Below are 14,171 nucleotides of genomic sequence, written 5' to 3'. Positions count from 1 at the left end.
TTGGCTAACATAAGTGGTGTATTTTCCTTTTTATCTTAAAAACTGTGTAACAGGCACTTCAAGAAAAGCCTTGAAAAATCATCCGCTTTAACACTGTTTTCATTTTTGCTAGGTTTTCTGTCTTGATTCATGTATTCGTGTTCATATGTTTATGATGTATATATTACTGTGTACCGTTTTCAGTCAGTTTTTGAAAACAAAGACCAAAATTAACACCTCTAAAAGAGTTTGAGGGTCATCACTGAGGGACGTTTTTATTTTGGGAACTCCTCATCTAGAATTGCTCTGAGCCTGTGCCGCTGTCTCCAAGAAATATTCTTCATGGGGGTGAATCCTTATTCTTGAGGGTAGATTTAATTTAGGGAGAAGCTGGAGGTCACACAAAGCCAAAGATTTCACAGTTTCAATTCCAGTTTTTAAAATGAGAATTAAGGTGTGGCTCTAAGGCAGAGAGACTGTTGTTTGGTTTGAGTTATCAATTCTTTTGAAGCAGCCACCAAAGAAATGACTTGAATAAGGGGATCCTCCTTGTGCAAAGTCCTCATAACGTTCAGTTTATGCGCAATGCTTATTTATGCACGAAGCTCAACATACACTCAGTTAAAGAAAGAAAGCAGTCTTATTTGGTATAGTTACATCTCTCACTAAGCATTGTGATTCAGTTTCCAATATTGAAAATAAAAATACATGATTCTGTGTTTATACAATATCATGATGTAAGGACTGTGTGCAGCTCTGTTCCTACAGAAGGTGCAATAACGGAGAGCCCATTTCAGCCTATAGAGATGAAGATAGAGAATTGGAGAAGAAAATTAGTGAAAAGTGAGGAGACCTGATGAAAATCTGAATTCCTAGAGGCCTAGAACCTCATGAACACGTTTCTTTCTCAAATATAGAAACATGTGATGCCAATGATGCCTCTTAAAATTTTGAAAATTTCAGTATTAATAAAGAGAAATACAGGCAAACCCCAGATATTTATTTGTTTGGGGGAAGAGAAGAATAGTGTGTTGTAATTAGCAACATTTTCAGTTTACCAAGTGCATACTTATTTCAAGGTAATGCCCCTCTGATTCTGGGGAAGGCATTCAGGTATGCAGCGATTGGTTTCTCCATTGTGTAATTTCAGAAATGCTTTTGTGTCTCCTTTGCCCAGCTCCCCCAGACCTCATGATAGGTGTTTGTTGAGTGAAATGTGTAGCACTTTATTAGGTTTATGCCAGACTAGTCAAGGACAAGCTTCAGCACTATATATGAGGCACTTCACCCAGGCAAGGTTATTATTCCAGAATAAGCCTGGAAGAAAAAGAACAATTTTCCCTTTTTTTAAGTAGAATTTAAAAATTTTTATTTTGTTTTTTAATTGAGACATAACTCACATACTGTATAACTTACCATTTTAAAGTATACGATTCAGTGGTGTGTAGTGTATTTGCAAAGTGGTACAGCATCACCACTATATGATTCCAGGACATTTTCACCACTACAACAAGAAAGCCCGGTAGCCCGTAATACTCCTTATTCTCTCCCTCCCCACCACATGCATTCAGCCCCTGACAACCACTAATCTGTTTTCAGTCTCTGGGGTTTTGCTTACTTTTCATTTCATTTAAATCACATAATATGTGATCTTTTATGTCTGGCTTCTTTCACTTAAGCAAAATATTTTCAAGATTCATGGATGCTGCAGCATGTATCAGGACTTCATTCCTTTTTATGGCCAAATAATGTTCCACTGTATATGTATAGATATACCACATTTTAGTCGATGAATATTTGGGGCTGTTTTCACTTTGGGACAATTATGACTAATGCTGCTGTGAACATTTATGTACACATTTTTGTATGGACATATGTTTTCAATAATCTTGAGTGTATAGCTAGGAGTGGAATTGCTGGGTCATATGGTAATTCTGTGTTTAACTTTTTGAGGGACTGCCAAACTTCAAGCAAGATTTTGTATAAACACAAGATCATGTTTTCCATTCTGTTTCCAATCCTGGAAACTGTATGTCAGGATAACAATCTTAAAAAAACCTTAATGAAGAACATAAAATCCCTAAGAAAGAACATAAACTTGAGAATAAAGCATACTGAAATGGTGAAAAGCTAGGGGTGGAGCAATTAGAAAGGGTTTACTTAAGTCTTGATTTGCCTCAGTCCATTAGTCTCTTAAAAAATGACCTCTGATTGGCAGCTTTAAAGCATTTTTTTTTAATGTTTTATTTTGAAGTAATTTTAGAGTCACGAGAAGTTGCAAAAATAATAGAGTCCCTGTGTACCCATCTCAGCTTTCCCCAAGGATAACTTGTTACATAACTGGAGCGCATTATCAGAGCCAGGAAACTGCCCTGGGACTGTACTGTTAACTGCAGAGGATGGGTTGCTTTTGAGATGGGCTTCTTTCCATCCCTGTGTATACTGCCTTTCTCCCGTCTCTCACATTCTGATTGGAGATGGCACGTGCCTGACTTGGGTATTGGGTCTGCTCCCCAGACTGACAATGCACACACTTAAAAACACTTGATAATGGGTGGATAGTGCTTCGCTGTGGGCTGAATGTTTGTATCTCCAACATTCATATGTTGAAATCCTAACCCTCTAATGTGATAGTATTAAGTGAAGTGGGGCCTTTAAGAGGTGATTGGGTAATGGGCTGGAACCCTCATGAATGAGATTAGTAGTATAAAAACAAACCCCCCAAACCCCAGAGGGTTCTTCTGCTTGCTTCGGCAGGAAGTCTGTAGTCTGAAACCCAGAAGAGGGCTCTCATCAGAACCCAACCACACTGGCCTAGTCTTGGTCTTACACTGTTGTTAACTGTGAGAAATAAATTTATGTTGTTTATAAGCCACTTGGTCCATGGTACTTGTTATAGCAGCCCAAACTAAGATTATTTTCAAGGAAACTAAAAATGCTGAGCCCTAATTGCTTGGCGTCAGGTACTGTAAAGGTCAGTAACGTCTTCTGATGGTTCCATCTGTCGAGTCAGAATTCTGAGGAGGGGGAGTAGCGTTTGGTGCAGCACCCAGACTTGTTCTGGGCCAGGGAGGCGATTCTTCATTATGGGTCTGGATTTAATTCTGAGTCTTAATTGCCTTCTGCTTCAGTGAGCAGAGAGCTGGGTGATAGTCTTAGAAGTTATGTGCTGGGGCCCTAATTCCCTGTTCAGCTGTGGTCCATTTATAATGTAGCTGATTTTAACGTTTCTTTCAATTTCTAGCACAGAAGTATAATTCTAAGGAATCAAAAACTACTTGCAATGGGGATAGTAAGAGTGTTTATCTGTTAGATGCTACTTTGTCTAAAATATTTGAACACAAATCAGTTTTAGGAAAACCAAAAGTTGTTGTTAGAATTCTCTACGTTCATTTTCTGGGAATGTTTGTCATCTGGTATATGTTCCCAGGAAACATAACTTCTCACTTTTTGTTGGAGGGAAGACAGAAGAAAGCTTTAAAAATACATTTCAGAGGCAGTGCTGGTAGATACTTGATTATGGACGGAGAATCTACACTGAGGAGCCAAGCAGTGGCGTGAGTTCTGTGCAGAAACAGCTGAGGCTGGCTGAACTGGAAACTGGAGGAACCAGAGGGGCTGCAGGAGTAGCCGTGTCCTCACAGGTGTGAGGTGATCAGCTTTACTTTGGTGTTTGTTTTATCCTATTTCTCTGATTCTGCTGCTGGGCCCAAGGCGGGGATTTTGTGGACTGGCCCCAGAGAAGAGGGTGACAGCCACACAGGGAGAAGAACCTGTAGGGGTCTTACGTGGAGAGGGAGGAGGGGGACGTGTGGGCTGGGCTGGTGTCACCAGAGACAGGTACAGACTGAGCGCCCACAGTGGAGGTGAGCCTGGCTCTCATCCTCCTGGACTCACAAGAGGTGGCGACTGGTTTAACGTCTCAGGTGGTGCCAAACTGGGCGGCTGGATGTATTTTTGAGTGTGTCTAAGTGGCTCAGATGGTAAAGTGTCTGCTTGCAATGCGGGAGACCAGAGTTCGATCCCTGGGTTGGGAAGATCCCTTGGAGAAGGAAATGGCAACCCACTCTGGTATTTTTGCCTGAAAAATCCCAGGAACAGAGGAGCCTGGTAGGCTCCATTTCATGGGGTCGCAAAGAGCTGGTCATGACTGAGTGACTTCACTTTCCTTTTCAAGTGTACTTGGTTCCAGAAGTGTACTCAAAGATGGAGAAGGTGCCCCAGACCCTCTCCTGGCAGGAGGTGCCTCTGGCCTGCAGCAGAGCTTCACCTTCAGTCAGCTAACCCTGGGGGCTCCCTCATCAGGGAGTTGGGACACTGTAGCTTAACTCCCACACTTAGCACCCATGCTGAGAACTGGTCCAGAAGTGTCAGTCCCTCCAAAATCTGCTGTTAATTGAGTCCAAGCTTATATTGCTTGCTGTGTAACAGGCCAGTAAATCACGAGACAAGTTGTTGGGACAAGAAATAATGGCTTTACTCAAAAAGCCAGCAGAGCAAGGAGATGGTGGACTAGTGTCCCAGAGAAGCGTCTTCCCTGAGTTAGAATTCAGGCTTCGTCCCTAATGGCTCAGCTGGTAAAGAATCCGCCTGCAATGCAGGAGACCTAGGTTTGATGCCTGGGTTGGGAAGAGCCCCTGGAGAAGGGAAAGGCTATCCACTCCAGCATTCTGGCCTGGATAATTCCATGGACTGTATAGTCCATGGCATCGCAAAGAGTTGGACACTACTGAGCGACCTTTGCTTTCACTTTTATACTAAAAGGAGAGGAGGCAAAGTCTTGGTTCCCAGCAGGCTTCAAAGGAGATGTTTTAATTCCTTCCTTCCTGCAGCCATTCACAGGTAAGCCTGGTTGGGATGTTTCTTTCGAGCAGATAAACAATGGTATCTGGGAGGCAGTGTTCCCTGAGATGGGCCAGTATGTATAATTTAAGTTTATAGACAACATCCCTTTTAATTTGTGACAAAGGTTCTTCCTGGATTACATTTACAGAAATTCCATTATTGTCAAGGACTACTGAGGAGTTTGTAGCATTTAAAATCCAGCATAGATAAGATAGCCGTAAACCCTTATTTTGAACATTAATGATTTAACCCTTTTTCATACATTCCTCCATTTTTGGAAAACTTGGAGAGAAATTTTTTGTTTTTGTTTTTAGCATTTGCAGTCTCCCTTTGGGGAGGGGTGTGTGTGTGTGTGTTTTAATGATCAGCTTCTCTTAGAATTTACTGGCAATAGATTTCTTAATTCACAATAGAGAACCTTTTGCATACAGAGCGACCTATGTATCACATCTCGTTTCTCTGTTTGCCTTCATGTCTGGAAAATTTGGAGTTAAGTATAATACCGAAGGCTGTTAGCCATTTACACAAGTTTTTGGCAGAATGTTCTGTCTCTCTTTTTAGCCCCACAGGAAATTGCTTTAATAATTGACTTTCAGGGGACCTGGGGTTGAAGTTTTTCTTGCATAGAAGCATTTGTACAGTGTTTATATATATGTGTATATATATATATAGAGAGAGAGTGTCCTCCACACCCACAGTAATGAACATCTTCCCCATTTTACTGATCTAGAAACTGGGCAGCAAGTTTAAAGGAGCCTGAGGTCTGGAATCCTTGGTGACAAGGTCTGGATTCCAACCTGGCTCTTGCTCTCCAAGGCTAGTGTCTACTTCCCTCCCGTGGATGCCTCCCAGCCTCCATGAATCCAAGCTGGTTCCCTGTTTCCTGGTCCTAAAGTGCTCATCTGTTAACTGGTCATAATCCCCCCAAAGGTGGAAGCAGCTTCTGGATTAAAGAAGGTGTAGCTGGGACCTTGGGAGAAGGGCACAGGTCAGAAAACCACAGAAGACCCTGCAAAGAGGTCATAGGCTTGAATAAAGGGGACATGTTTGCAGGCCGCCGCCCCTCCCCTACTGTGGTGTGGCATCCAGGGATGGGAGGGGCCCTGTGCTGAGAACTGCTCTCTCTGCCTCATGGGAACCAGAGACAGATACTGTAGCAGTCCGGAATTCATTCTGGAAGAAATCTCGAACATTCCTCTGAGTCAGACTCCAGTGGTTTTTAAAAATAGACTCATACCAACAGGCAGCCCAAACTACATCAATCTCCAGGTGGCTTGAGCAGCACATGCAAGGACAAGTCAGGGGAAGCAGGCTGGGCTCCGCCACTCAGGCTACAGTGGTAATTATAGTAATCATTCTGCATTTGGGCAGGCCTTCACTGCTTACAAGACTCCTTCTCACACGAGTGCTTCATAGACTTAATGCTGGGTGCTGTTATTGCCATTTTACAGTTAAGGAAATGGAGATTTGGGTGGCATCCCTAGTTGAGGGGCAAAGCTGGAATTTGGACTAAAATCTTTGGGTCCTTAGATTCTTCACGGTCTAATTAATGAAGTATGCCTCGTCTGGGATGGGAGGAGGGGAGGGAGAACAGACCGCTGGGTCTCCTTTCCTGCAAGTTCAAGAAGGCTTCAACCCACTGGTTGTCAGCTAGAGGTGAAGGATTGGTTCCTCTGAAATGTCTCTGTAGGCATATGAGGTGTGGACCCTCATGTGGGAGCAAAGTCACCTTCGACATTGCACCTCTGAACACAAGAGAGTACATCCACATTTCAAACGTGTGTGGGCAGTTCTACGCAAAGAGTTCAAAGACATCTCTTGGTGTCTCTGGGGGGCTAATAACTGTGATGGCAGATAGAATCACCTGGTAGGATTTACTTCTTGAAATTATGTCTGAACAGTGTGTTTTTAGAGGTTATGAAATGATGAAGAATCATTGTCCTGGCATGCATCCCCCAGTTACTGCGCTGACTTGGGCCTTTCTGCACAGCCCGTGGGGCAAGCTTGCAGAGGCCACGCCTCCCAGACACTGCCTTTTTCTCTTTGTTCTTTTCCTCTGAATCAATTTCTTTTTCCTTTGTTTGTTGACTGTCTTATTATAGAACCAAAAACTGTTTTCTCTCTTGTAGCTGTAGATAAATCTAATAGTGTTTTTTTTTTTCCCTTTTCTTTTTGATGGTGCTAAAATTTGTAATACTCTCCTATTTATAGATAATTTATGATAATGATTTGTGTCTGCAATGTCAAATATGCCCTAGAACTAAATACTATTGTTTGATAAATGGCTAGAGAGGTAGAAATAGGTAACACAATATAAGCATAAACATTTTTGCCCTTGTGGGGGTATTTTAAGTAACCACCTTTGTTTTCCCCCTTTCTCTTGCCTTCTCCTCTCCCTTCCCACCTCAGTTCTTATATCTGTACCCTTCTTTTGTTCATTTCTTCCCTGTTTTCTGTTTCACACACACCTTTATAGTCTCCTGGCCATACTCACATCTTGGTCAGTCACCCAGTTTGTGTCCATGGAATTGTCTGGTTCACTATCCACCAATTACCTAAAGTCGTTTTTGCTGAGAAAACAGAACACTGCTAAGGAGACTCAGTCTTAAAGAGTTTCCTTAAAAATTGCTGAGCCCTGTGTGTGAAAGGAGTGGCTTCCCTAGTGGTTTAGATGGTAAAGCATCTGCCCACAATGTGGGAGACCTGGGTTCGATGCCTGGGTGGGAAAGATCCCCTGGAGAAGGAAATGGCAATTCATCCCAGTACTCTTGCCTGGAAAATGCCATGGATGGAGGAACCTGGTAGGCTGTGGTCCGTGGGGTCACAAATACCCCATGTGTGTGAAAGAACCTAGAGATGCATCCTTAGCACCTGTATTCCATCAGTCACTCTGCTTCCAGGAAAAAGATGTCTTCCAAGAGGCACATGGTCACTAAAGAAAAGTCGCAGGTGGACCAGCTTTGAAATCAAAACCCATCCCTTCCGCCCCAGCAAACTGGATGACCTACCTCTAACATGCATGGTCTCTCGGTTGGCACAGGTGACAAGACTACGTTCCAGCTGCAGGTTCGACAGGTGGAGGATTATCCCGTGGACTTGTACTACCTGATGGACCTCTCTCTGTCCATGAAGGATGACCTGGAAAACATCCGGAGCCTGGGCACCAAGCTAGCTGAGGAGATGAGGAAGCTCACCAGCAACTTCCGGTTGGGGTTTGGGTCTTTTGTAGACAAGAACATCTCTCCTTTCTCCTACACGGCGCCGAGGTACCAGACCAACCCATGCATTGGGTGAGTGACAACCGCCTTTCTGTTGGGTATTTAAGGATGGAGGAATGGTTCAGCAGGAAGACTGACCCTAAAGAAAGGCCTAGGGAGGTCATATTTGGGTGGGGGAGGGAACCTGGCTTAGGTGTTAAATTTGCTGAAGGATGTTCTGGCTCTGTTCTCCCTCTGCTTGAGAAGAAAGAAGTTGTTATAAGGTTGTGTAACGCTACAGTGATGATAGCTCTTTTGTTTTCCTGCCTGCCCGACACAGCAGTGTTTTCTACATTTTTCTACAATTTCTACATAGATTTTAGAGAGTGTTCTCAGGAAGTGATGGACACCGATAATCGGGAGCAGGCAGAATAATTTAAACTTTCCCCTTGTTTAGAGTAACTCAGGTGTTTGGAATAAGTGAATTCAAAGTCTATTCCTGTTGTTTATATAAATAACTATAACTTACCTTGACAAAACAAAATGAAAACCCTGCCCTTTATAAGTGTGGTTTTTTTTTCTAACATAAGTACTTGAATAAAAAAGATTCGACACATTATTAGAGAATGGCAGTTTCTAACTACTGCAATGAACAAATCTAAAAAATTATGTAGTGACTCAAGCTTGATGGAAGTTTATTTTCTGAACTCATCTAAGGGCAAATGGGTCTCCTGATCAGTGGGTACCTGTCCTCTAAGCAGTGACTTGGGGCCCAGGCTCCATTGCTTCATGTGTGGCTTGTAAGGTCATCATGCCTCAAGGATTGCTCCTAGGAGGATACTGTGGACCAGAAGAGAGTGGCCTTTGCTCCTACATTCGGTTCTGTAGTACTGGGTTCTACAGGGAGGCTGGGAGCTAGGTTAGCCGTGCACAGTAGAGGAGATAAATGAGTTGATGAATAGGTTTCTGCCCTGGTACATTTGTGTATTGGAGGTGGAGGATCTCTTCCTCCAACTCCCCAAACACAACCTCTGTGAGGTGGGTTTGTTCAGATGGCAAGACTATGTGGTGTGACAACAATGATAACCTTCAACTTTTTCTTATCTCTTCTCCATATTCAGCTTTAGTTAGGCTTTGGCATATGAGGCCCCAAAACAGTTACTAGATGAGGAATAGGTAAGACTTAAGTTCTTACTAAGTGTCAGGCACCCACTGCACTTCATACCTTATATGGATTGTCTCACTTAAATTTCCTAGCAATCTTTTGAGGTTTCTAAAGTAGAAGTGAGCTGTAGTTTTAAGATAAGGAAAATGAGGCTTAAAAATAATAAATAACTTGCCCAAGATTATACAAATAGTAAGGGGCTTCCCTGGTGGCTCAACCAGTAAAGAATCTTCCTGCAGTGTGGGAGACCTGGGTTCAATCCCTAGGTCAGGAAGATCCCCTGGAGAAGCGAATGGCAACCCACTCCAGTATTCTTGCTGGAGAATCCCATGGACAGAGGAGCTTGGTAGGCTACAGTCCATGGGGTTGCACAGTCGGACATGACTGAGGGACTAGCACTATCTATCCACACTTGGAATATGAATCAAGATGAACTACTTCCAGAGTCTGTTTCCATTAATGCTTATTTTTACCCCGTCCAAATCACACCGCCACACAGTTGCTTTACTTGTGTTTCAGTAATAATACGGTGAAGATCGCTCAGTCATGTCCAACTCTGCGACCCCATGGACTGTAGCCTCCCAGGCTCCTCTGTCCATGGGATTTTCCAGGCAATAGTACTGGAGTGGATTGCCATTTCCTTCTCTAGGGAACTTCGGGACCCAGGGATCGAACCCGGGTCTCCCACATTGTAGACAGACGCTTAACCGTCTGAGCCACCAGGGAAGTCCAATACCCATTCCCAGACCACCCAGCCTTCAGGGCACTTGCATAAGGGTCATGTTACCTATGCTACAGTAATAAGCAATCAATCCCCAAATCTCAGTGGCTCAACACAATGAAAGTTTATTTCTTGCTTGTACAGAATCTTGGGAGAGCTGCTTTTTGTTGCAGCTCTTCTTCAAGGGGTGACTCAGGGATTCAGGCATCTTGTGATGTCATTTTTGATTCTTTGTTTCCTTGACTTTCCCTGAAGGGAAGGGGCTGTTCTTAAGTCCCTGAGCCTGTCTGTCCTCTTGGCTCCCGTTCGGCAGCCTCAACAGTTTTCAGGTCTGGTTTGGGCTGGGTGGGGGAAGGGGCGAGGTGATAGTTATGCTGGTATTGTGTGTTCTGAAACCTTCTTCATCCCTCTGTACATTCTTCTGGAAGTTAGCTTCCAGATCTTCTTAGATCTCCTCCGGGGATTGCAATAACACAGTGGTGGAGAAAACAAGAACAAATTTTAGATACAGATGAGATTCTGAGCGCCTTAACCATGAAGAGGTATTAGGGGTCCTCATTGCGGGCTTTGGCTTCCTCCTGGCCACTGTTGGCTGTGGTGTTGTTACTTTGGTCCTCTCCCCGAGTCCCCTGCACCACATCTTTTTGTTGGAGTTCTGTTACTTGCCAGGAGCAACAGCATCTTAACCAAAAGTTTTTTCAGTTCATCCAGAATGGTGATTCTTTCTGTTGCTTTTCCTCTCTGCCTTCCGGTTGGGCCCTGTCTCCAGACAGGCAGGGTGTGTCTGTACTTCGATTCTTCTGGGGACCATCGGCGAACTGTCAGATGCTAGATTGGAAGCTGGCAGAGGATGAAGGGCTGGCTCAGGGCCCTCAGCATTGAGTGTTCAAGGTTATTACACTCTCATTCAGAGCTGCTTCTCCAAGCCCTAGAAGGCAGAACCAACTGCAGACAGTAGAAGTTTTGACAGTGAGTACAAGGCACACTGACAGGCTGCTTGGGAGACAGGAAATCCGATGAAAGAATGGGGGTTTGAAAGGAAACATCAGGTCTGAGCTATGCAGATCCCTCCTGCCTAAGCTGGGCAGCACTTGAGGGAGTTGCTCCCTGAATCAGTGAGCAGGCTGAGATAGATGTCCTGCGTCCAGGCAGTGGACTCTGCTGTCGCCTGGGTGTCCTCGGAGATCTCCCACCACCTCTGGGGGAGAACAGAGCGAGAAGATGTAGGCAGCTATTTCTGCCCTTGATCCGGCCTGTACATGGGCTTTGTTTGCTTTCCTAAGTAAGTGTTAATGGCACTGTGAATTAGTTACCAACAGTTAAGATAAAAGATTTAACAAAGAATGGCCAGGATTTCTAGGTTTTCTCCAAAAAGTAGGAGGTCTGGTAAAGCAGGCTGGTTTCACATGTTACTGGCTGCCACAGTCCCTACCACTCCCTCTTGTCTCCCAGCTGGTCTCATTCACTGGTTCTGTTACTGGGCCCTCTCTAGATTCTTGGATAGCAATGCCATAGACACAAATGTTGCTCCCATAAGACTCTTAGACAAGCAGAGCTTTTTATTGAAAGGATAGCTTATGCATAAGAGAGAAGGTGGAAAAGAATGTCAGTGCCCCAAAGACTGTCTGATAAGGGGTTTTAAAGGCAGTGTGAGGGAAGAGGGGCAGTGGTTTGCCTGATGAGCTTGTACTCAGTTCTTAGATTGGTTGGCATCAGGGTGAAGTTTTGAGCATCATCACCCTCTGTGTGCCTGCAGTCAGCAGTTTTCAGCTTGTGGAGGAGGCGGGGCGGGCCTGCTTCCTGCAAAAACAACTTAGGAATGTGTGTCAAGGTTTTATCTATATCTTTTGGGGAACTGGGAGTTTGGCAGTTCTGCTAGGTGGTGGTTTTATGGTTCCACTTTTGTGTTTTGGAAGCCATGTACAGACAATCTCATGTACAGAGATGGAGCTCATCTTTTATGCCTGTGGGTCTTTAGTTGTTGTCTCAGAAGCCCAAGCTTTTAGGCGCTGTTCTTCTGGCTTGTGAAGCCCACTTGCTCAAGGCCTTTCGCTCAGTTCTGTTCCAGAATGGCTGTATTCTTGTCTCCCTGTCTCATCTTGAGTTCTGTGCTTGGCTCTGTAGATGCTGTCCGGGATCCTTGTCTGTTCTTTTCCTTCCACTCACGTGGAAAGAAGATCACAGCGTTCTCCCCCAGTGGTACGTTCTGTAGGTTTTTCTCCCTGTGATGCTGGAAGCAGCGGTAGTAGCCCCTGGGAAGTTCTGGGGAGATGGGGGTCAGGAGGAACGATCTGACCACCTGTGCAGGACATCTCAGAAGAGAACCAGTTTCTCATGGGGCTTTCCTAAGATGTGTCCCTCCTCCTGCTCCAGATGTTTCTGCCAAAGGATGAAAATCCTAGACTTATCTTCTTCTCCCATCTTAGAATGAACCAGAAATGCCAGAACTGAAGTCAGTAGTACTAGGGCTGCCATAAGAAGAAAAAACAAAAAATAGTTTAATCATCAGATTAAAGAACTGTTTAATTCTTTAATCAGAGTTGCTGAATTTAATCAGCAGCTCTGGGTATTAGCAATACTGTGTTCCTATTCTATTCTGGGTAATAGGAATAGTGTCCTTGGGAAGAGTCACATCATATTCACTGATACAGGATTTGACAGATTAATCCAGCCTGGTATTTCTGGTTCTGAACCTTTTTCTTTTGTTAGAGGTATAGAAGCAGCTCACAGAAACAGACTATAGAGTGGCGGTTGCCAGAGGCTGGGGAGTTGGGGGTGGGGGAAAGGGGGAGAAGTTGGTCAAAGGGTGCAGACTTCCAGTTATAAGGTGAATACATTCTGGAACTTTAATATACAGTGTGGTGGCGGTAGTCAACAATACTGTATTTGAAATATACAATTGTATACTTGAAAGTTGTGAAAGAGTTGTTAAATGTTCTCACGCCCACGCACAAGAAGTGGAAGTACATATCTAAAAATCTTTGCAAATGAGATAAGACATTTTGTCTTTCATCGTTTATATTTTTTCCTTAACCCTTTGTATTTCGTCCAAGAGTGGTACTCCTTTACCACCTCAAAGGTATTATTTCATTGTCTTCTGGCATGTTCTGTGGCTGGTGAGAAGTCTGCTGTCCATCTGATGGTTTTCCTTCTCTCTGGTAACTTTTAATATTTCCCTGTTTTTTCATGTCCTGTACTGATAGGCACTCCAGTGTGACTAGGTTGGATTTAGTACTTTTATTTGCGTTGTACAGAGCTTGCTCTGCTTGTTTAATTCGAGAATACAGCTCTATTCTTGAAAATTTCCAACATCTGATTGCCTTCTCTGATTCTCTTCGTTCTCCTTCTGACACTGCTAGGTGTGTGTTGGAGCCTCTCATTCTAAACATCATGTTTCTTAATTTTTCTTCCATAATTTCTCTTTCTTTCCTTTAGCTGCATAATAGAAAATGTCTTCCAGTTTACCATTTTGTTCTTCAATTTAAAAAAAATCTTTATTTTATATTGTAGGATAGTTGAGTAACAGTGCTGTGTTAGTTTCAGGTGTACAGAATAGTGCTTCAGTTATATCTATACATGCATCTCTTCTTTTTCAAATTCTTTCCCATTTAGGTTATTATAGAATATTGAGCAGCTTTCTCTGTGCTATACAGTAGGTCCTTGTTGGTTATCTATTTTAAATATAGCGGTGTGTACATGTCAGCCCCAAACTCCCAATCTATCTTTTGCCCCTCCCCCCTTCCCTGGAACCATGAGCTCCTACTCTTAAGTCTGTGTGAGTCTGTTTCTGTTCTCTAAGTAAGTTCATTCATATGTATTTTTTTTTAGATTCCACATATGTGCCATGCTGCTGCTGCTGCATATGCAATTTGTCTTTCTCTGTCTTACTTCACTTCGTGTGATAATCTCCAGGTTCATCCATATGGCTGCAAATAGCATTATCCCATCTTTTTAATAGCTGAGTAATATTCCATTATATATATATGCACCACACATCTCTTGATGGACGTGTGGGTTGCTTCCATGCCTTGTCTATTGCAAACAGCGCTGCAGTGCACATTGGGGTGCCTTCATCCTTTCAAACCATGTTTTTCTCTGGATTATGCATAGGAGTGGGAATCCTGGGTCATAGGGCACAGCAGCCCTCTCCAGTATTCTTGCCTGGAGAATCCCCATAGACAGGGGATCCTGGTGGGCTACAGTTCATGGGGTCGAAAAGAGCGGGATACAGCTGAGTGACTAAGCACAGCACAGCACATAGTGT

General features: G+C 43.6%; 1 protein-coding gene across 1 annotated transcript in view; it reads left to right on the top strand.

The window, feature by feature from the left end:
- ITGB5 (integrin subunit beta 5) overlaps positions 1 to 14,171 on the top strand; it is a 113,851-nt gene that overhangs the window by 19,242 nt on the left and 80,438 nt on the right. Inside the window, exon 4 of the mRNA XM_025282464.3 lies at positions 7,865 to 8,114. Coding sequence (XP_025138249.3) covers positions 7,865 to 8,114 — 250 coding nt within the window. The remainder of the gene's footprint in view (positions 1 to 7,864; positions 8,115 to 14,171) is intronic.

The sequence above is a fragment of the Bubalus bubalis genome, chromosome 1 (assembly GCF_019923935.1).
Source record: "Bubalus bubalis isolate 160015118507 breed Murrah chromosome 1, NDDB_SH_1, whole genome shotgun sequence".
NCBI lineage: Eukaryota > Metazoa > Chordata > Mammalia > Artiodactyla > Bovidae > Bubalus > Bubalus bubalis.
This window is presented reverse-complemented; position numbering and strand designations above follow the sequence as displayed.